Here is a 24816-nt window from a genome sequence, read left to right as displayed (position 1 = left end):
AGGAAGCCTACAGCAATGTCCATATTGTTTCAGCAGTCACTTTCCTGTAGGTCCTGCATGTCCAGTTTATACAGAATAAAGTCAAACAGTCCAGACTAAAAAAAAAAAAAAAAAAAAAAAAAAAAAAAGCAGTATCTTTCCTAATTGGCTAGTCTTGCCATATTGGAAGTAAACTCCATAACGAATTTCTTTGATGCCCATCTTCCTTTCTGACACAGGTGTTGTTGCCAGGAGCATATGTGCCTCAGTGTTAAGAAAAACCCTAAACTATTTTAAATACCATATTCTATGGGTCTTTGAAAGGTTTGAAGAATGACTATCCATCTCAAATACATCTCTGTATATCTAGAAAACCTAACTAACTTAACTATAAGTTTTGGCTATCATAGGTGACTATCTACAATTCTGTACTTAATTATACATAAAATTTTAAATGAGCTATATAAACACAATACCTAAACAAGAGGAGAAATATACATATCACAAAGTTGACCTTAAATTGTATTAATAAATGAAAATCCATTTCAAAACAAAGTATTCATTTCTAGACCATAATCCCCTTTTTACCTTTAAAAAGAGATTGGTTGTGGTCATTGACCACTTATAACCAACTCCATATAAATGAAAGCAAACATTTATAAACAATATTTGGGAATTTGGGTGTTGATCTTTCCAAACTGCTTCCTGCTGGTAGGGGGCGCTGTCATGGGTATCCTAAGAAGATGTAGAAATCCTAGCTGTAGTGGTCTGTAAGACTGTCTTGTCCCAGCTGTTCTGAATGATGGATCACCTGGAACACTGCTTTAGGGTGTCTTACTTGATCAAACCATATTAGTCTGGAAGGACTTTTCTGTGGAAACAAAAATAGAAATTCTATTCCCTAGTAACCTGTCCTTAGACTTAAATTCGGAAGTCAAAGTATTTTAAAAATATATAAACTGGATTATTTCAGCAGCATTAATAATTAAGTGTATTTTAGAAGTTATTTTTTTTTTTGCAATTGAGCAATTTAAAGACAATACAATAGTATACAGTATCTGGACTCTGTGTATTTTTCACCTTCACGTGGCTTTTTTGTTACTTTATTTTGCTTCTATTTATTTATTGAGACAGGGTTTTTCTGTGTAACTTTGGCTGCCCTGAATTTACTCTGCTCACCAGATTCACTTTTAAAACCCCCTTTTAAGCTTTTGTCAAGTTTTAAGTGAAAGTTCTCAGGGCCCACCTTGAAGCACCATTTTGTTACGAGCAGTTTTCCCACCATCCTGGTTCTAGAGCCACGTCAGCCCCAAATAACACACAGAGACACTATATTAGATATAAACCTGTTGTCCTGTTACTAGCGTTTTTTATTTGCTAGCTCTGTCTTAAATATTAACCTATTTCTATTAATCTAAGTGTTTCCATGGGCTCTTATCTTACTGGAGAGAGGGTCCAGACCTCTTCATCTCTCAAGTCTCTACATCTTGAATCTCCTCTACTCCATCTCCCAGAATCTTTCTTGCCTCCTAGTCCCGCCTATCTTGCTTTCCTATTTGCCAACAGGGCAAATAACCAATAAGAGAAACATATTTACAGAATATGCAAATAACCAACAAGAGAAACATATTTACAGAATGACATCTTTCATCACTATAGTTGGGTGGTGGAAGGAAGGTATGCATTTTCCTTCATGAGAATTGAAAGTGCATTCCTGTTAAGAGTCAATATTTCTTTGAGATACAATTAAAAATGCTGGAATACTGTGTTCCTAAGCCATATTATCTGAAGACCATCAGATATTTTATATCCTGAAGGCTGAAAAATGATTCCTGGTGAAGGGGTTTGGGGACCATGTTTATCTAGTTCACTTTGTTGCAAGAGTTGATTCTACGAGTTAGTGTCTTGGTCCTCAGGGACGACTGATTTGGAATTTGTGATGCTGGGGAAAAGAGAGGCTGAAGTATAAGCTAAGGAATTTGAAACTATATCAGAAGTCATAGACACTCACTCCAACAATGGTGTTATGGCTGCACCACACACACTTTAAAACATTTCACAAAGTCTGCCAGGAAAAGCTGTCATTAGCCAACAAACTGTTCACCAACCCCAATGTTAAAGAATGTGGTAGTGCTGAGAACCACACTGTCTTGTTAGACAGTCAGAACCCTGGCAGGCTGATTGAGAAACCATCATGCTGCTTTATGCTCTGTTCCAACTGAACTTTAAAATGTGCCAAGCAGCCCACCAGGACACCAGAGCTGTGGTTCTGGGTGCTAGTGAGAGTTTACCCCACCAGGAGCAACTGAGGCTGAAAGGTGACAAAGACCGTATTATAAATGTTGTATATAGGAAAGTGTTGTATGAGTTTAAAGCATGGTTAGTTGAGTAGGTTACTGCTAGGACATAAACAGTGATCTCAGTAATACCATCGTCAGTAATTGGTAGACAATTATCTTTAGTCAGAGCTCCAGCAGAGTACTGAATGGCAAAAATAATTTTGTACTTCTAAAGTAGAAATCAACGCAACTATTTAAAATGCAGCTTATGTCTTTTCAGGGGGAATTTTCTTATCACCTTTGTTCTGAGAAATTTGCTGGCTTTATTTTAGGCTAAAATATATCAAATCAGTGCTGATTAATGATTCTTATGGGTTTATTGTCTTAATTATATTAGTCTCACACTCCAACATTTTTATGACTCCCAATTTCTTGGGAAGAGAGGAGTGAAGAAAAATTCAAGGCACCTGAATATTCGGGTAGGCATTTTTCTATGCCCACAACTGCAGATAAATAGCTTTAGAACAAAGGGCTGAGTAATTTTCCTTATAAGTAGAAAATATCTACAATCATATTCCTAAACATAGAGATATAAGTGGTAATGCCTGTCTCATACTAAAGCAACACTTAATTCTGAATGTTCAACTTTATCAGCCCAGGCCACCAGAACACTTCATACATCGAAATCAAGTCTCCCACTCTGGGGCCAAATCCCACCCCAAGACCAGTGTTCTAATTCCAACTTGCTTTTCCCCCTTGTTTTTTCCCCTTTCCCTCCTCATACTCCAACTCTCATCTCACCTACTTGAGAAAGTATTCAATCAACCCCCATCCCAACCCCATATGAGTGCTTCCTTTGGATTCTGCTCAGTCTCAGAGTTCCAAATTTCCTGAAGTAGAATGCATTCCAAATAAAATATCTGACACAAGGCTCTCCCCACCCGAGTAAGAATTAAGAGGTGTATGCAGTAATCTTCATCACTTTCTCATCACTGTTAGATCATATGTGCTGCAAAAATCAAATTCAGACCCAGAAATTTCCTTTAACCTAAGATCACAAAATGCTTGTGAAATATCAGCTTAAACAATAACCAGTAAATGTACATTCACAAATAATTCTTGGAAGTTTTATCTTTCTTATTCTTAGAATGTCATGGTTACATGAGCTATATAAAGTTAATTTTTAATGTGAAACTTTTAATAATCTGCCCCTGACTCCATCAAAACTATATAGTTAGGCTTTGTCACATTGCAGAGGCCGAGTTTGTGGTAGACATTTTGATTACGATGCCTTTTTGCAGGTAATTAAGCAAAATAGATGTCTGCATGACTTCCTCAATTCAGTAACCTGCTAGCAAATGAGCCTAATTTTCAACATTAGTATGTTAATATTTGAAAAGTTAGTAAAAGATCTTAATAAACAACTATAGAGGGGACTGGGAAGATTGTGATCACAGTATACAACATTTTAAGATAGATGTTTAAGAAAACTATAGTGTAACATGGTTATTATGGTTAATAATAACATTTTTTATATTTTTAAAATTTGTTATTTTATGTATATGGCTATCTTGTCTGCATGTATGGCCATGTACTCTGTGTGCATGGTGTGCAAGAAGGTCAGAAAAGGATATCAGATCCCTTGGACTGGAATCACATATATATTTTCAGCTTCCAGGTGGCTGCTAGGAACTAAAACTGGGTTGGCTGGAAAAGCAGCTGGTGTTCTTAACCACTGAGCCATCTCTGCAGTCCCACAACATATATCTTTAACAGTTGCTAAGAGTGATTTTGAAATACTCTCATTAGAAACATAAAGATAATTGCATGAGTCAGTGCATGTTAATTAGCTCCATTTAGCCATTTCATAATGTGCACATATTTCAAAATATGTCACATATAATAATCTCGTGCAATTTTTATTTGTCAATTTAAAGACAAAGCATGTAAGACTGACTTTCTTACACCTTGGTGGAGCACTTGCTTAGCACTCATGAAGCCTGAGTTCAGTCCTCAGCACCAAGAAATAACTATTTCAGAGCAAAAAGGTAACTTGGATTTGAAGCTGTATCTATTCCTTTTTGTAGGTTAATGATATTCTAAGGGTAGAAACTTCACTTTACATTATAAATTTAATATCTTTTCACTTATGATATGTGTCAGCAACAAAGAAATACGTATCATCTGGTCCATAGCGGGTGGTATTTCCTTACCAGAATTCAGATCTGCTTGCACAGTAGGGGCCATTATGCCTTGGGCAGGAGGGACTTCTCAAAGTAGACAGATCTGAGAGCCGTTATGTTGGGAAACTCATTTTCTGGTCTGTGACTGACTCAGGGAGGCACTGGTTCTACATCCATTCTATTGCTTCTACAATGGTTACTCCTCTCATGCTGTCATTACCATTTTTCTGTCTTGAAAGAAATATATTGGATAGATGCTTTGTAGATTCCGAAGGGATTTAATCCTTTTCAATGTTTTTTTTTTCCTTGTCTGTATCAGAAGTCCAAGTTTAAAGAACCAGCACAACTTTTCTTTCTTTTTTTCTTAAAATATGACTTCTTTAGCATTAATAAGTCATGTAACCCAGTAACCAGACAAGCAAAGAAGCTTTCCAAAAGGTCCAATGTTCTAAATGTTTCAAAAGTTCTGGAAGCTTGGTTTGTTAAATTGCTAATTTTTGTGACATCTCCTGTAGATATGTTTTGAATGAGTGATTATTATGTTTTAGAAGCTGGCTGGACTTTTCCATGGAAACAAAGCTTAGGCTATCTGAGAGCAACTCTGGGTGGCTGGGCACCATGTTAAGGGCATGGCAACAATAGTTTTCATCAGAAGAAACCATCAGTCAATTCCTGTGCACCAAGATTATAGAATCACAATCAAATAGAGGAAATTGCTTAAAACCATAACAGTATCAAGTTAGATAAACTGACACCTTTCTTTTCCCGTGGTTTTTCTACACTGACTGGGCTACATGAACCATTCATGGGCTTTCAACTGCCTAAAGGAATCATGGGGTTTCAACTTTTTCTGTCACTTCTACACATGGCTCAAGTTGAACCACACCAGTGAGGACAGATGGCTCCATCTTGGCTGTTGCCCTATCCTGCCTAGAGTATTAACCTCTATGTTCCAGAGTCAGCTTACACAGTTTACAGAGAGGCTTGAAGGTTGGAATCTGATCTCCCCAGAGGATACTGGCAATGAGACCCACTAGGGGCAGACACACTAGATCGTGTCTATGCTCAGCTTGCTTTCCAGTGTTGCTTGGCCACAGTGAGATACCGATCCATCATCTCTGTCTCAGACTCTAATTTAAGTGTCCTGATTCCCATATGTATTTGCACAGAGGATTGCTTATGAAATCCTGTCAAATTAAAAAAAAAGAAACAAACAACTATTTTGACGAATAAAAAACCTCCTTATTTGTGATAATCAAACAGGGAGTATACATTACACAGCCCATTTGCCTTGGGTTTTGAGTGGGTATTTTTCTTTGAATATGCATGAAGATTACTAACAAGTTATTGCATTGTTAATTACTTGGAAAATAAAATAATATTTACACTATGGAGCTTTTGATAAATGGTGTTATTGACATATCTACAACAGAATAAGCATTTCAAAGCACTTACTTCAATGATTTTAGTATATTCATGACGTTATTACAATGTCACTTTCTAAATCCAGAAAATGTGCACTGAAGTTCATACCCAGTAGCCATCACTCACATTTTTCTTTCCCAAGCTCCTGATAAACTGTCTCTGTGGATTTATCTTTTCAGGATCTTTCATATAAACAGAATTATAAAGTATGTGGCTTTTTGCTTCTTGCTTCTTTCATCAAATATTTTCAAATTTTCTGTGTGATAACGGCATGTATACATGCCTTATTCCTTTTCCTGACTAAATAGCCTTCCATCATGGAAATACCACATTTCATGTAAACACCCAATAGGTGACCACCTGGTTTTCTTCCAGTTTGTAATTATCTAGAATAATTATGCTATGAGCATTTGTGTATGCCCCTACAAAGTTTCCTTTTTAATACTAGACCTGTTCATAGTGAAAAATAAGAAATTATATCAGGTTAAAACTACCTAATAATGGGATTAAAATGCCTTAAAATGCAATAATAAATATTCTTCTAAAAATGATCCAAGTGTGATTAAAATGAAACATTGAAAAATGAACAAACTGAACTTTGCCTTCATCATTACCTTAAACTTAAAAATAAGCCCAATAAATACTTATTTTTTGGAATTGGTAAGTGGAATTTGGATAAAAATGACCTCCAGAGGCTCACTGGGAGTGGCACTAAAGGAGGTGTGGCCTTATTGGAGTAGTTATGACCTTGTTAGAGGAAGTGTGTTGTAGACAGAAACTTTCTGTCCCACCAGGTCCCACAGCCCTTTAGTCCCAAATAAACACACAGGAGCTTATATTAAATATAAACTATTTGACTGATGACTCAGGCTTCTTACTTGGCTAGCTCTTTCTTAATTATCAACCCATTTCTTTTAATCTATGCATCTCCACTTTGTGATGCCTGGCCCTCTGGCTCTCTCCGCAAACTGTATGGCTTCTTCTGGCAACTCCTTCTCTGCCTTTCCTTCTCCCAGAATCCTCCTTGTCTCATATCCGCACTTCTACTTCCTGCCTGGCTACTGAACAATCAGCATTTATTCATCAACTGATAAGAGAAACATATGTTCACAGCATACAAAGAACATCTCCCATCAGTGTGTCACTGAGGATGGGCTTTAAGGTTTCAGATGTTCAGGTCAGGCCAAGTATCTCAATCTCTGCCTACTGATTCTAATGTAGAACTCTCAGCTGCCTCTCCTACACCATGTTTGCCTGCACACTGCCATGTTTCCCATCATGATGAATGGGAATATTAATCATTAGTCAGTCAAGAAAGTGCTCCACAGATATGCCTGTAGTCTGATAGAGGCAATTTCTTAATTAAAGTTTTCACTTTTTGAATGATTGTAGTCTAGTTTATTTTAAATTGACACCTAACACAATTTAGTATTATAAAACTAAATTAAACCAAAAGGATACTTCAGAAAAAAATTACAGAGTAAAAAGAAGTTGACTTACAAATGAGTTTCATATGTACAAATAATGGTAACATGTCAAAATATATGCATGCTTTCAGTTGGAATTTCTAGCCTTTATTGCAAGCATAAGCCAAATTGCAGATCTCAATGAATTTTTAGTTTATTACCTCATAGCCATGATCTCAAATAAAATAAAATACATCTATTTACTTTTTTTAATAGATTAATTCACTCTCATTAGGGTCAGTCAGTGTGTTCATGTTTGTTGACAGATACATATATATTGAATCTGAACCTTTGGTATAAGCTCACATTCATTAATCCTAAGCAGCTTTTAAGCTAAAATGAAAATGAATTTTGATAAACCTTTCTAGCATTAAAATAATGCTGTGGAATCCACTAAATAAAATGTATCTTTTAGAAGGGGCTTCTCCCTCAAAGCATATTTTTGTTCCATAGGTTAGATGCCAACTTGTTCAACCATCCATAATTTGACTCTGACATTCTGGACACAAATGTGTTTCTTGGAATGAATGCTTCAGTTAGAACCTCTCTTTGGTTACCATTCAGGAAGTGAAGCACCGTCTGTGAGAGTTTCACAAGTCAACATAGATCAGCGGGAACAACCAACCAAATACAGTTTAGTGAAAAAAGGGTCAATGGTTGTCAATCCCTGACAGCCTTATTTTCAAATGATCTACACTAAGTGTAAATGATATTGTGCATGCTTTATTTGCTTACTGTTTTAAAATTTCCAAAGATTCTTGAGAGTATCCAGTTATTCTTTATTCTTTATTAATTGAATAAATTCAAGTCACAAGGTCACAGCTTGTCGGAACATTTTCAAGACTGTTATTTGTCAGGTTGGCCAGTAATTTTACCTGCATTTTACCCATGATTCTAGTCATTGTAGCTTCCCAGTAGAAACACAAGGAATACATTCTCAGCACCATGCAAGCAAGGGGTTCTAGTGTGTATGAGTTACATGATGTGTCCTAACAAGAGGTACCAGAGAATGTGTTTTAGATGAACAAATAAATGTTTCCCTGGAGGATTGCTTTCCTCCAAGTCCCAGCTTGTTTTAGGACAACTTGGTAGGTTCTATGTGAGCACAAATGGTATCTTTAAAATGTGCAGTAGCACTTAGTCTTCCAAGGATCTCAAAATAGTTCTTCTATGATAAAATAGTCAATTGGGAGAAGAACTATTATCAGGGAAGCTTCCTCCTGGAGAGGGTGAGAACAAATACAGAGACCCACAGCTGGATAATGTGCAAAGAGTGAGAGACCTGAGAATATGAAGTCCTAAATGTGGTGTCTCCATCACCATCAAACTCCTCCCCCAAGGTCTCAGGGAACCCTACAGAGAAGGATACGGAAATACTTTAAGACCCAAAGGGAATTGTACACTCGTTTTTAAAGATGAAGAATTGTGCGTGACACCCCTGCCCATGTGTGTGTGTGTATGTGTGTGTGTGTGTGTGTGCACGTCTGTGTGTGTGCATATATGTGTGTTCCCAGAGGACAGAAACAGTGACAGCTCTCCTGGAGTTGGAATTACAGGAACTGGTTAGCTTGCAGACTTAGGTGCTGGGATCTAAACTCTGGTCCTCTGATAGAAGGAGTTAAGTGCTTTTTGCTCCTCAGATCCAGCTGTAGATTTCTTTAACTCTTGCATTTAAAATAAAGAGCAAAGTCAGGACTCTCTAGCTGGAAAGTACTACAATAACTGTTCATCTAAATGCCCATATCACAAAGAGAATAAATGCATGTGCTGAATTTAGAAGGAACCCATTTTTGTCAACTGCTCACAAAATTAGACATGAAATTTTTGCTTTATAGTGGAGGACTGCAAATATATTCATTTACCCAACAAATATTCTCTGAGTTCTCTTGTTGCACCATTGTCCTGGCCTCTGAATCCAGCAATAGACAAAGGATGGGTTTGGGCTCCACAACTCTGCATTTTGATTGGTTTGGTTTTCTGTAGTGGTCTGTCTGCTGGAAAGATGTTTCCTTGGTGAGGGTTGAAGACTGTTTCTCAGCTGGTATTCTATTTATAATTATAGTAAATGAGGGGAAGTTGTGGATTAGGCTCAGTTGGAAATCAGTAGTCTGTCCTGCAAGCCTAGCACCGTTTCTTGCATGACTTCATATCTGGACATTGAGGTCCAGGTGATTATTTGCATTTACTGCTGACTTTCAGACTCTGCAGAAGCTGCAAGCATGGTATAGTTTAGATCTTTTCCCTCCCCTTCCTTTCCCTTTCTGTCCCATGAAGGACTCTTAGCACAGTGTCCCAGCTTCTATATCTCTCTGTTCCCTTGGCTCTGTGGCATAGCTGTGACACTGTAAAAAAGACCAAGAATCAGACATGATCTGGAAAACATTGCAGTCTTCTGACTTTTTTGTCTGTTTTAGACCAGTAGAACCAAAAACTGACAAGATTACTAATCTTGGCACAGAAAAATAAACAATGTTGTTAAAACTTGTCAGGTTTTTTTTTTTTTTAATCCTTTCCAGATAAATGTCTATTCCATTTCTTGGAAAAGGAGATCTTACCAAGACTGTGTTTTCATTTGTACTGCTGTGTTTACCTGACAGGGAAAGAACATCTATATCAATCACTGTAGGACTCGGAAAATAATGTGGTAATAAAAAGAGAAGTGAACCAAATACATCTTAGAGGCACAGATATAAACATAAATATAAATACAAATGAGAGAACAGAATATTCATCTTTTCAAGAGAAATTTAAAAATAAACCATCTAATTCTTAGGTCGAAGAACACATTGGAACCACTAAGTCAATGTTTCTCACAGTGCCAGGCCTTGTGGTCATTTTACATGGTATTTTGTCAAATGTCACAGTATGTCCAGCACTCTTCATTTGTAGAGCAGAGGCAATGTGGTACACAGTGAAACTATTCCCTGGTAGCTGGTACTGCTCAGCCCTGAACTGGATCTTAACTTAGAGGCAGCTCTGGTATTTCCCCAGGCAGGATGTATACAATGAACAAAGGATACATTGGCTACCAGTCAAGAACACATGTTATGTCATGTAGTTGGCAAGTGGTTAAGAACTTCCTAGTGTAAGTGGAAAGTAAGTGTCCATGAAGTGGTTCCCTGGTTCTCACCCTGTCTAGATCCTTGCTGTGATATAAGATTGTGTGTTAGTTAATCTTTCTCTAAGACTCACTGAATACGACAGTTCAAAAAGGCTACTGCTTTCAATTACGAAGCAGCATAGTGATGATTCCACTCATTTATCAATCTTGTCCTAGTTTGGAAATCCATGTTTTCATTTTCTTGTTTGGTTTTTGTGGTTTTATGCTAAATTAATTTTATTTTTTAGAGACAGAATCTTTTATATCTCAGGCTGGTCTCTAACTCTCTACACAGCCCAAGATGGTTTTGAACTACTGATCCTTCCAACCTTCCCAGTGCTGAGATCACAATCATGTGTGATTGCAGTCAGTTTTATGCAGGCTTGAGAGTGAACCCAAGGTTTCATTCAACTCAAGCCAGCACTTGACCAATTGAGCTTCAGCCTTGGTTTCCCTTGCATTCATTCTCACCTTTTAAGTGCATTCAAGCTGGGTAGAAGCTAGACTGTTGAAGTATATCTTTTGGGGTTTCATCTCTGTGCTCAACACCCATATGCTAATGGATTTCATTGGATTTGTCTGAGATTTTTTCTCTCTTACGCCTGTCAACAATAAATTGAAATAATATGGGAAACTCAAATAAAATTAAGATCATAACCTTTTAACTCCATCCTTTTCATTTTTTCCAGGAACCTATTGTACCTTCCAACTTTATTTTCTATTTAGGCAGTTCATAGTTCCAGTTTTCTCCCTCTATGGGGGGACTGTGGCAGTAGTCACTTTTATCTTAGAATAAATTTAAGTCCTTCGCTTTCCCAGAAAAAAAAATGAGCAGGCTGATAGTAAAATTATACTTACAGGGAATGTGGAGAGATGCAGGCCTGCAGAAGGGAGCATCATTCTGCTTGGGTACCAGTGTGGCTCAAAGACCAGCAGCAGATTCAACTATAAAACTCAGAAGTTATTTAGAGCCATCAATTTTAGGAGTTGATAAGTCTAGGCAGTCTCCCACAGATATCTGTAAGAGGAGTCTGGTGTCTGTGTCCTTTCATTAAGGAAGGCTAGCTGCTAATGGCTGCACATGCTTTCTAAGCCATGATCTACGTTATCTAGATAGTTTATAAAGCAAACAAAGGTGTTTGTAGTCAGAAGACTCAGCAGGTTCTGCTCAGTGATGAAAGCAAATTACAAGGGAGGAAAATTTAAAAACAACAATATGAATTATCCTATTTCAAAATGATTCTTTTTCCCAATTTGTGATCTTCTTCGATATCTTTTTTCAGTTTTTAAATTTAAATTAGAAACAATCTTATTTCATATATCAATCCCAGTTCCCTCTTCCTCCTATTCTCCCATGATCCCCACCTATCCCCATCCCATCCCTCTTCTGCTCCATAGAAAGGGTGAGGCCTTCTATGGGGGACCATCAAAGTCTGTCACATCATCTGCGGCAGGGCCTAGGCCCTCCCCTGTGTATCTAGGTTCATAGAGTAGAACCAGGCCCCCTGCACATGAGTGACAGTTAGGAGGCCTGGGCAGTGTGTGGGATCCCTGGTAATGGAATAGCATTTATATCTAATGTACAAATGGACATTGGGAGCCAATTTGTGATCCTAAGGTCCATGGTTTGCTGTCTCTGTTGTGGAGTGTGAACACTGAACAATGGCCCACTCAACATCTTTTCACAATGCCCCTCACCAAAGCAACTTTGACAAGGATTTATCAGTTAATGTTTCTGGAAATTGCACTGTGAGTACACAGTTTTAGGATTTGTAAAATATGAAAGACAGTGGCTCATTTTTCATCACAACTAGTAAGCACCAACAAAAGTTATAAAGGAATCTATTGACATCACTAGACTGACTGTTAACCCTACAGAATTTTAGAGATCAGGCAATTTGCAAGGCAGACCTGGAGTTGTTGTCTTCTTACCATTACATGTGTCCATTGAAGATTGACAGGTGGACATTTGCCTTAGCTCAAAAGCCCAAAGCAATTTCCTTACTGTGAAACCTTTTGAAAAATGAGGATGGATTATAAGTAGGCCATTAAAGTCATAGCCATATCTGCAATTTATGGAGCCAATAGTTGTTTGGTGTTTGGCTGCTGGGAATATATTTTGGAGTCATGAGTTGTGTCAGTTGCTGGGGACAGATAAGCACTGAAGTAGTGACACTATTATTTCTGAGGTGGGAGCTAGCATCCCAGAAATGACATATGGAGAACTCTCACAGAATTCAAAATAGGAAGTAAGTCAATGAGCCTTGAGCAGACAGGTCAAAACAATTTTTATGAAAGAAACACACATAATCAATCCAGTCCTATTTAGCAGAAACAATATAGTTCGAACTTAAGGAATTAGTTATAGGTAAAAGATGAGAATCTCCAAAGCTATTTAATGATTATTAATTATTGGATAAGTAACTCATTATCATCGCCAATTATTTTACCCAAGGGCATAAAGTCTTTCATCTTGGACTACTACTTGTACCGGCAAAGAAAAACTATTTTGGGTTATGTTTATCTAAACATAAGCCATGTGTATCTCCTTCTATTCAGTTGCTTAGTGATGGTTTAAATGGAACCCAGCTTCTCACCTAACATACAGTGAACTGTGTCCTTATTGTTTCTCTTATTTTGTTAACATGGTCAGCTGAAGTTGCCCAGGTGGAAGTTAAAGTTGTGATCCTCCTGCCTCAACTTCCTAAACAACTGGAATTAAACACACCTATCCCCCCAAAATTTTATGATTTTGGAAAACACTAGGATGTTTTAACTCATCTAATAAGCTGTCTTTGAAATGTAATTTTAATCATTGCAGAATTGACTGTCTTAAAGAATATAGTGGCTGCTGGGTCTTTGTAAATAGGACTCTTCACATAATAGAACAATGTTTTCCATGTTAACAATGCCTTCACAGGCCTCCCCCTTTGTTATAGGATAGAACAAACACATTCGTGTGACCTATGAATCAGAAAGTTGTAGCAAATCTATCTCAAATCATCATGGGGATTACACAACAATGGAGGATGGTGTCATTCGGATGAGTGTTCTGGTCACCTTGGAATAACCCCTGCAGATGTATTTGCATTAGTTTAGGACTGGTCCATAGTCACCATGGCTTCAGGGAGAATGTGGTCTGTGCATTGGAGGAAAGAGTGGGTGATACTGCTCACCCACACAAGGGGTGTATGACTGGAATAGCTGAACCTATACTTGCAGCAGCTCCATTTCTCTCTCCAGGCCTGGAAATCGCCACTGGGTAACTCAACCAGACTCATGGAAAACAGAGGTTTCCTTGTTTGGGGAGGGAAAATTTCTGACAGTTGCTGCTGCAGGATTTCACATCAGTGTTTTCAAGGGCATCATGTTAGTTGTTAAATTCTTAAGACTAAAAGGGGATATTGTGCATTCATACAGTAGGCAGTTTCTCCTTCATTGTTAGATGCAAACCATCCCAACTTCTTCATCCTGCATGCAGATGCATATCACTTTCTGCCTTTGCTGCTTCATTTCTCATATGTGGAGCTTCTGTTCTCATATCGCCCTCCTCTCCCTAGCACCACACTTCTAATCCTCCAGAGTATTGTTTAGGAAACAAATATGCTTGACTTTTTAACTCCTGTTATTGTGGTACCAGTGTCTATTTTACAAATTGGTATCATGTGCCCTGTTGTAAGGTGACAAAATGGCAGACGTACCCTCACACTTGAAGCTACTTTGACCAAGTTTTTTCAGGATTTTGGCACCATAGGGGCATTTGATATTAGTGCCATTCATTAAATGTGTGTTGTATTCTGATGGCAAACAGAGGGAATCAACTTCAGCTGTATTGTATTTGCTCTTCTCCTGTGCAGGCCCACCAAGACCACCACTATGACTGATGGGGATTATGATTACCTGATTAAACTCCTGGCCCTTGGAGACTCAGGAGTAGGGAAAACAACATTTCTTTACAGATACACAGACAATAAGTTCAATCCTAAATTCATCACTACAGTGGGAATAGATTTCCGGGAAAAACGTGTGGTAAGTTTTTAACTACACTGTCAACCTCACTACCTATTCTTTTGTATCAAATAAGAATTGAGAAATTATGTTTATCGCACTTCAAAGTGTCTGTTTTTTTAATCACATGAAACTCATAACTTCAGAATGTTATTTATTACATTTTCAACTGCCAGTAACATTTTGATAGAAAAATATTGAGTGACACTGTCTTCAAAAGTACACAAAGAAACTAAAATATATGAGTTGCTGAATTTGTGGATAATGTGTTCTCTGTGAATTCTTGAGGAATTTTTCAAATTTTGATTTATTAAAGTACTGGAAGTATTAATTCATTGGTCTGAGTAAATTTCTTAGAAAGTTGAAGGATTCTCTTTTTTACTCCTAACAAAGAGGTTAAAACTATGATTGGCAAAGAGCTAGAACATGAGATTTATAAGTTCTTGCTGCGTTTTTATTTATGTGTAGCCTCAGCCATCAATCACTCACTTGTTAAGAACAGAATGTGAGACCCATCCATGCTATTTTCCATGATAAGGGAGCTTAAGTGAGAATCACAACACCACTTTTCCTACGCTAGACACTAATGACAGGAAGGAAGATATTGTGACATGTGAGGCATGTAGCATAGGCACATAAGCGTAGCCAGATTTCCTGCCACCCATGGTATTCTTGACTGCCAAGATCACTGTGACTTCCAGTTGATGTCACAAATCCCAAAGGGAAATGCTTGGTGGAAAGCCACTGCATGAAAAGTTGAATCGCTTCCTAAGCCTTAGCTGAGAGCCAGTAGACTGTGGGTAGCTCTGCTTCCAAAAACTCGGGGATTCTTCTGACTTCTCCCCTTAGCAATGTCTACCAATCTAGGTAGAAATATTGTAAAAATGTGCCTGTAGAACATTTCCACTAAGCTGTGATCATTATCTACAAATGCCCTCTAAAGAAGAGGCCAAAAGATAGAGGATGAAGTGGCCCATGTAACTCACTGAGTAATTCTGTGTACAATTTCTACTGAAGTCATTTGGAAAGTCAGTTCTATGCTAAAAGATACACAGGTACCTGTAAGGCAAATTTTGTTTAAAATGGTTTTCTCATTTGTATTTTCATGTAAGTTTATTACAATTATAAAATATAAAAGGGTTATGGTCTCAACTTGTCAAAATAATAATAATAATAATAATAATAATAATAATAATAATAATGACTCAGAAGTTTAAATGAAAAGTTGGTTGTTTGAACCTAGAGCTTTCATCCTAATCTGATGTCTGCTGCCTCCATGAGGAAATGACAGAAGGTGTCTAATTTAAGTTTGCAGTATGCTTAAACTGTGTTGAAAATCATACTGTGCCTGACATTTAAAAGTGAGATATATGTGATACTTGGGGGAAAATAAAGCAAATATTTAATCTGCACTATGAACTTTGATTATAGTAATCAACAAAAACATTCTGAGTGAACCCAGAGAACTACAATGTTGACAAAATCCAAAACCATAGTAACTTGGGAGAATTGTGTTTTTCAGGTTTACAACACACAAGGAGTGGATGGATCTCCAGGGAAAGCATTTAAGGTCCACCTGCAGCTTTGGGACACTGCTGGACAAGAGCGGTAACAGGAAATTCCTTTATTTCTAGCTACTTATAACTCAGAAAACATTGAAAAGTGAATGTCATCTAGGAGCCTCAAAAATAAATGATATCCAGCTTTTCTACCAGTTTCAAAATAGATGGTGATGCCCAGTGTGGTAGTTCATTCCTATAACCCTAGTACCCAAGAGTCTGAGGCAGGAGGATTGCTTCAAGTTTAAGGCCAGTTTAGGCTACAAAATGAGAGCAAATTTGTCTCAAACTAAACAAACAAAACAAAAAAATGAATGGATTTTGTATAAATAAATGAAGGTCCATTAGTTCTAGTTTGCTATCCACAGTAGAACTGTAGCTAGTGTAGATTCGAATAATCAGAGGTGAGTAATCAAACTTCCTAGTGGGGAGCACTGTCTCCAGATGTACTCCAATGAGGGCCAGCCCTATTGCAAGAGCTGATCACAGACAGTTGAAGAAGAGGCATTTCACCCTGTCTTTCTGTTCTCCCACCCAGATTCTTTGTTACAGGATTGGTGACTACTTTTCTCACTCCGAGTGTATCAAGAATAATTTTTTATTAAGCTCTGTGTATGCTGTATATGATGTGGGTGTATTTTCTGACATATTATATATAATGGATGCATATACATGTGTGTGTACATGCCAGTGTGAGAGACTGTGGACATGCATGGGCCATGACATGCAGGTCAAGGCCAGAGAACAGGCTTGGGTGTAGGTCTTCATCTTCTACCATGTTTGAGATAGGGTATCTTCCCTTGTTATTCACTGACACACATGATAGAGCAGCTGGTCCATGAGCTCCTTCAGATCCTCCTGTCCCTATTCCTCATCTCATTGTACGAGCATCTAGATTATAGATGCATACTGCTATGTCTGGTTTGCATGTGTTCTGGGGATTCAAAATGATCTGATCATGCTTGGAGCACACTACCCACTGAGAGATTGCTTCAGCCCTGAAAACTTTAACCTCTCTCCCACCTTCCTAACGCTCCTCTTTCCCCAGCCTTGGCTCAAGTTCCAGTTTCCCAGTGAAGCCAGTAACAAATCCCACTTCCTTTGGAACCTCAGTGACATCTATATTCTGCCTATATTAAAACTACCTATATTAAAACTCTATTCAATGAATGCTATGCCACTGCTTAATAAAGTAAATTTTCTATTACTTTTAAATCTCTAACTGCTCTTTATTGACTGACGGCTATCATATCCCAACAAAGCTGTGAGCTGCATAAGGGTAGAATTCTTCCTAGTCTTTCAACATCATCTCTACTGTCATATGCAAGATAACAAACAGAACATAGCAACATTGGTTGCTTAGAGCTTGCAGTGATAATTCCATTATTCAATGCAAACATGTTTCTTTGGGACCCAATTTTAAAGTGTTAAAGACCCAAATCTAATAAAACCTTCTACTATCATATTAAATAAATGTGGCAATAGAGTGACAGCAAAGATATGTAGAAGACATCTTGCCCCTGATTCTGCATCATATGTCTTAGAATGCTGATGCTTGTAAACACCCATATTTTTGAAATGCATCCAAAATGTTCTCGCTTTCAGTGAGTGTAAACGCCAGGAGAGGTGCCGGGCCCTCTCTGTTAGCTTTTTTGACTGTGAATTCCATTTGCACACACCCTTCAACACTGCTGGTTCTTCTGAAGTCATTCCTCATAAGAGCCCCTTTGCATGTGTCAGTTTTGTTGTCACAAAGATGTATGTTTTATAGACCAATTTAAATCATCTTTGAAGAAGCAATATGAAAAAAAAATGTGGTTCCATATGTCCCTGCACATGATATGTCAGCCTTGCATGATGGCCGACTTCTCTCATCTGTCCTCTTAATACAGCTGCATTGTAAGGGGCTGGGAGGAACTGTCTTAGTAACTCTTGGCTTATTCATCCCTTAAGAATTTTGCAAGTTGTGGATATAAGGTGTAGCTAAGCAACATAATAAACAATACCACAGACCTCAGCCCTATGCCTCTGGGCTTCTGGCAGTATGAGCCAGGTAAGGGTAATGGTCATTGATAAAGTCAATGTTGGGAAAGCAGGAAAACACATAATCTGGTGTGAACATAAAGGGAAGAATAAGGGGGCCTGATTCTGGAGTCTATTGCTTTTTATGGTTAGTTTTTTTCACCTGAGTCACTGACTATGGTGAGATGGGAGGGACGTATGTGTAACTGGATGTCAGTCGCATTTCTTCCAGGGAAAGAAGAACAACAAAGGATAAATGGTATAGGATGTCAGCCTGCTCTATAGCAACAGAGTCCTGTCTGTGCTACTATTTAGTGAAGAAAAATTAGCTTCAATTTGATGACAACCAGAAGCAGACTTTTTAACTACTTCATCATTTGCTGTGGACAATGAGGAAAATAACACACAGACTGTCCTACACACATACATGCACATATCAACCATCACTTTTCACTTTTCTCAGCCACATCAGTACATATGTTAAGTAATAGTTTTGTGTGCATAGCTTTTCTATAGAGAGAGCTATTACAGAATGCCTGTGATCTCTAAGAACTCCCAAGCAAAGGAAGAGATAGACCAACATGGGAAAAAAAGAGAATAAGAGAATAATGCCTTTTTTTTTTTGTAATCTACACCTTTGTATTACAGGAATGCTGTGCAAAGAAATGATTGATTTATCTCTTCTTCCATATTTCAAAGGATCATTCTGTTTTGATATTATTTAAAATATGTAAGAATAGTGAATCTTTTACTATACTCTATCTTTTTCTTATTTTTTTACATCAAAATGCACTTTGTAAGTAAACATCATGTTCTGGGCAACGAAAACAGACTATGTTCTGAATTGGAAAACCAGTTCCTTTTTGCTTGGAGCTTACAAATTAGTGTAGACACTGGACAAACAATCAATCTCAGCATAGCCCCAGGACAACAGTCTGAAGACAGAAGGTGGTAAGTGAGCCCTCCAGGAAGAGACTAGTCCCAGAAGGCTCCCAGGGGAAGCGGTGTTTCCACTGGTGAGCTATGTTTACACTCATACACAATGCATGAGGGAGTGTAATCCAGGCTAAAGGACAGGCAGAGGAAGAAAAACTAATGTGAGGCAACCCACAGAACAACCAGCATGTGAGAGAGCCCAGGGGGGGACAGTGAACTTTCTTAGAACTAAGGGAAGATTAGCCTGCCTGTGGGTAGTAGGCAAGAGATGAAACCTAATGATAGATGGGTAAGGATCCTACAAAGCCTTGCTGGCTTTAGTGGGGTGTTTCGGTGCCAAGGGCCAAGGGTTCCTAAGGGCCAAGCACAATCATGAAAATGTCAGTGCAAGAATCACAAAATCAACAGGAAGAAATGAGGCCTCCCCAAACTGGACATGGAAGGTTACTACGATGGTAATTGAGGGTGAGAGGCCATGGGTGTGAGGCTAGTGTGTAGGAGACAGGGTAATGAGATGAGTCAGTGAAGAAGATTGTGTTGATGACACATTTCACAGTGAGGAGGGAAAGAGGAAAGGACTGTGCCACCAACAGGGTGAGAATGTACTTGCCAGAAAAAGGAGACAGTGAGGAAAGCATTTGGGTTTGAGATGGATGATTCTAGAAATGTCTGTGTTTTGTTTATGTGGAAAAATCTCTAAAGCACGGATTGAAAAGATAGCAAAAATCTATCTACGTATCTTGGGCTGTTAAAAACATAAGCTGCAGCTAAGCTAAGGGAGTAAATGACATCTTCCAGTATGTGTGCCTAAAATGAGAAGGGTCCAGAATAGAAAACCAAAATGAAGATACATATATATATATATTTCCAGAAAATTAGAAAATAATTGAGGAGAGCAACACTTCTCTATTTCAAAGCTATGTGTGTCCCTGAAATTTCATTGTTAACTTCAACCCTTCCTTGTGTGCATTCTCCATTTCTGCCCAGTGCTGATGGCTGATGTCATTGTGGGTGTCAGGCCATTTTTATTATCACTGAAGAAGTCAGGGAGGGGTCAGTGAGAGTGCATCTTAGCATTTGTATACTAGGATACTTCCAGCATCTTTCACTGTGAATGAATATTCTCACTTTCTTTTCCTGCCGCCTGAGTTCCCCAATCATCTTCCTCTTCCTCATGACTCTCACACCCACCTGAGGGAGTTCACCCCAAAGGATGCTTTAAAAGGAGTTCATCAGTCTTTCTAATTCTGAGCCTTGCATGCTCACAGAGGTTCTTGTTCTCAGCCTAATTAAAGGCCTGCTTTTCATCTGTGCGCAGACAAGAAAATTTTGAGAAGTCTAAGTTCAAGTCCACTATAAATGGGCCAAGATTTTAATTGTGGCCCAGAGGAAACCTTAAGTTGAAAACAAAAACAAAAACAAACAAACAAACAAACAAAAAAGATTCCAAGAGTCTGTGGAGGCAAGTTAGCTATTAAGTGCAACTCTGTCAGCATCTCCATAGAGCCTAAAAGTTGTCTTTAGGAAAACAATTTGCAAGCAGACCTCCTCTCCTTATCCTATAGTCATCTTCTAGCCTAGTGTCACATGTTCCTACAATAAGATAAGGGCTTGCTTTGGAGACAGCATGTATGTGTTGGAAACAGTGCTGCCTGTCTTGTGAGTGTGAGTTTGTGTCTGAGAACCCGCCTCTGTGCTTCCTTGGCAGATTCCGGAGTCTCACCACTGCCTTTTTCCGAGATGCCATGGGCTTCTTATTAATGTTTGACCTCACCAGTCAACAGAGTTTCTTGAATGTCAGGAACTGGATGAGTAAGTGGGCTGGGTAATGCACATGGGCTGTTACTCTGGGACTTGACAGCTCTATTTGCTTGTTTGCCTTGTGGGAATGAAGTCAGAGATTACCTGGGAAAAGATATGAGCAGAGTGTACCCTATGTCACCTCCAGAGGGGTGACTTTTGTGTTATTAAGAAACATGGATTGGAATTCTGTTTTCCTTTGACAGTCATCTTAGAGAAAGCCTATGTGACTATCTCAACACTGAAGTGTATAGTATTCTAATCTAGATGTCATTAATTTCATATATCCAGTAAGACTTGGGGATTTCTTACAAGGTAAAAGGTAACATGTATGGCATTAAACTTAACTAGGTAAGACACAGAAAACATCCATAGTGTTTCTGGGGAGGGGACACTGGCACCTGACATACTCAAGAGTGAAAAGATTAACTAAACTAGGAACTATTCCAGAGAGTAGTCAGCCATGTTGATAAGGCATGGTGCAGGAATCACAGTTCACACAAGGAGGGTGAATAGGATGCTCAATCAGCGAAATGCTTGCTGTGTATGCAAGAGGACTTGTGTACAATTACCAGGACCCATGCAAAGATGGCAATGATGGTAGAACACAGTTCTACTCCAAGCACTAGATGAGTGGAGATAGGAGGTCCACCAGGGCTTCCTAGCCAGCCACTGGATCTACAGGATTTGAAAGGTATTTCAAGAAACAAGTAGACAAATGACACTTGAAGAGTAGGATGCCTTTGAATGTTGGTCTCTAAAGACAAGCACGTATGTGTGCATATACATCTATATACAGATATGTGACATACACATGAACACACACAAAAATAAATAAATAAGTTGTCCAAATTTGAAGATAATCCAAATAGAGAAATCTCCAGCCTCCCTCCCTAGCTCCTTTCTCTCAATCCCTCAGAGTCTATGACTTTAATTGAGCTTAGAATAAAAGCCAAAGTCCTTCAGTTACATTCAGGAACACTATGAAGCTTGACTATTCTCTCAGCCACACTCAGAACAGAAAGTCCCCTCCCTCCTAGAGATGTTTGCCCTTCCCAACTCCACTGCCTGGATTTCTCTTCTGCAGCTGACAATTGTGTGCTACTTTCTTTCTTCCCACGATTTTGCCTAGACCTTATTTCTCTCGCCAGAGAGGCCATCCTGACCTGCCACTTCACCTAATGGAATACTTGCCATCACTCCGTGCCCCCTCAACACTATGGGGTTCATTTGGACCCTGTCACCAGCACACATCTTTACAGATTTTGCATTTACTTGTACCTTTGATTATTTATATGCTCTGAGAAAGACTAGGCTTTATCCCTTTGCCCCAATGCAATATTCTGCACCTTTCCTGACACTTTGTATATGGTCAGACTCTAGCAATATCTATGTCTGTATTACTATGTTCCTACTCACAGGACACATTACACAAAATTAATCATGTACTAAATAAAACTAGGTAAAATTAGTGATGCACTAAATATAGCAATAGGTAAAAATTTATGTGTGTTTTGAATGTGAATTCAGTAACCAGTTGCAGCCAATAGGGAAAATATCAACAAAGCCGGACTTTCTTAATTGCCTTTCCAAATTAATGTTTACCTTAGGATCTGCCTTTATTTCCTCTGAATGTTGTATGTCCTTATCCAAATTCTGGTACTATGATTAGATTCTGTTGAGACAAGGAAATAATAAGATTATTAGATTCTTTCAGAGAATGGTTTGTTTGTCATTTTTCAAGGCAGATGGTCCCCTTCCTCATGTCTCCAGGAAGATATTATGGGGATTTAAGATAATTAATTGCCATGTCTAATAACCTCTGGGTTTCTAACATGAAAATCATTGATATTACAGGATAAACCTTTGTGTGCTCCTTCCAGTCTTGGCCACATGACACATAGCAGGCCTTAATGAGGTAGAGGACATAGCTGGAGTGGTCTGTCTTTCCTTTCCTTTTCTTCCCCCATTTTCTCCTTTCCTCTTTCCTTCCCACTTCATCCTTTCATTCCTTCCTTTGTTACTTAGTTTTTTCTCTCTCTCTGTTTCTCTCTGTCTCCTACACACACACACACACACACACACACACACACACACACACACACACCACATTTACCTATAGAAAGAGGAAAACAAGATTTTATCTTACGCTTGTTTTTGCATAAATTTCCAGTTTTTAAAAAAAAAAACTGTGCATGCCATAGATTGTCATTTTGATGTCAGAAGAGGAGAACAGAGCCTCCATCTAAGTGAGCAAATGATCATACATGAAAATCATGTTCTGTCTCCAAGCTTAGATCAAGGCTGATATTCATATCTGAGGAATCAATGGCAGGCAGGAAGCCACATAGGTCACATGGCAAGCTCCCCAGTATAGGTGAGCATCATGTTTAGGTATTGGTTCAGGTACTTCCTGTGTTCCTATCTGGCAGCTTTACTATTTGTAATTTGTGAGGCATCAGCTCCATTTAGATAAAGAAACTGAGGAGAGATGACCAGGCTGCAGATGAACAGCTGGGTTAGCAATATGGAGTATGAGCAGTCCTTTGACATTGCTTGCTTGTGACTAACCCATCGCTTCCATCTGCTTTCTTACCAAGGCCAACTGCAAGCAAATGCTTACTGTGAAAACCCAGATATAGTATTAATTGGCAACAAGGCAGACCTGCCAGACCAAAGGGAAGTCAATGAACGGCAAGCCCGGGAGCTAGCTGAAAAATATGGGTAAGTTACTTTCACTAAGAACCATCTGACCTCATACACAGATGAAGCAAAGTCATGAGATAGACAGTTGAAAGGATCCCTGTGGATCAGAAACAGTACTGAATTAAAAAGATTTTCCAGATTGGAAAGATGGCTCGCTGGGTACAGTGCAGACCTCAATTTGGATCCCCAGCATCCATGTAATAAGGTATAATGTGTCTGTAACCCCAGTGCTGGGAGAGGTGATGAGGTTCATTAGCCACCCAGTCTAGATAAATTAATGAACTTCAGATTCAGTGACTGACACTCACAAGTGGGCAAGTTTACACATATATACATATAACACACACACACCCTTCCCTCACTTCCAAAAGTCATATTAATAATAGCATCTAACATTTAATGAGTCTTTATCATGCATTGGCAATTGTTGTTGGACTTCAGCTCATTGAGCTCCCCATAGCCACCTGTAGGAGACACTTGAATTGCCATCTTTTGTTTTTATTTTTGTTTTTGTAGTGCAAGAAGAGGTATTGCATTTTACATAAAACAAGCTTCATTTTGCATACATTCATTGTTGCTTTTAGAGTACAGTTTGTGCACTAAACAAAATTTTTGTTTTGTCTCTTTTTTTAATTTAAATTTTTAAAAAAACCTTGTTTTACATGTCAATCCCCACCAACCCCCATCTCATCCCCTTTTGGCTCCCCAGGGAGCAGACTTCCATGGGGTGTTTTTACAGCCTGTCATATCATTTGGAACAGGGCCTAGGCCCTCCCCCATGTGTCTAGGCTAAGGAAGTATCCCTCTATGTGGAACAGGCTCCCAAAGACCATTTGAATACTAAGGATAAATACTGATCCATTACTAGAGGCCCCATAGACTGCCCAGTCTTCCTAACTAACACCCATGTTCAGGGGGTCTGGGTCAGTCCTATGCTGGTTTCCCATCTATCAGACTGGAGTCCGTGAGCTCCCCCTTGTTCAGGTCAGCAGTTTCTGTGGGTTTCTCCAGCCTAGTCTTGACCCCTTTGCTCATCACTCCTCCCTCTCTGCAATTGGATTCCAGGAGTTTGGCTCAGTGTTTAGCAGTGGGTGTCTGCTTCTGCTTCCATCAGCTACTAAATGAAGGATCTAGGATGGTATATAAGGTAGTCTTCAATCTCATTATCATGGAAGAGCATTAAAGGTAGCCTCTCCACAATTACTTAGATTGTTAGTTGTTGTTGTCCTTGTAGATCTCTGGATATTTCCCTAGTGCCAGATTTCTCTTTAAATCTATAACAGCTCCCTCTATTATGGTATCTCTTTTCTGGCTCTCCTCTATTCTTTCCCTGACTCAATCTCCCTGCTCCCT

The 24816-nt window shown here is 38.7% G+C and overlaps 1 protein-coding gene across 3 annotated transcripts in view; it reads left to right on the top strand.

Moving 5' to 3' along the window:
• Positions 1-24816, top strand: part of Rab27b (RAB27B, member RAS oncogene family) — a 142596-nt gene that overhangs the window by 115022 nt on the left and 2758 nt on the right. For all 3 annotated transcript variants that reach the window (XM_051201011.1, XM_051201009.1, XM_051201010.1), the window contains 4 exons: positions 14290-14461; positions 15963-16048; positions 20666-20769; positions 23358-23481. In XM_051201011.1, the coding sequence (XP_051056968.1) occupies positions 14309-14461; positions 15963-16048; positions 20666-20769; positions 23358-23481 (467 nt within the window). In that variant the 5' untranslated portion in view covers positions 14290-14308. The remainder of the gene's footprint in view (positions 1-14289; positions 14462-15962; positions 16049-20665; positions 20770-23357; positions 23482-24816) is intronic.

Source organism: Phodopus roborovskii, unplaced genomic scaffold, assembly GCF_943737965.1.
Source record: "Phodopus roborovskii unplaced genomic scaffold, PHOROB, whole genome shotgun sequence".
Lineage (NCBI taxonomy): Eukaryota > Metazoa > Chordata > Mammalia > Rodentia > Cricetidae > Phodopus > Phodopus roborovskii.
Note: the sequence above shows the minus strand (reverse complement) of the source record. Positions and strands in the feature narration are given on the sequence as shown.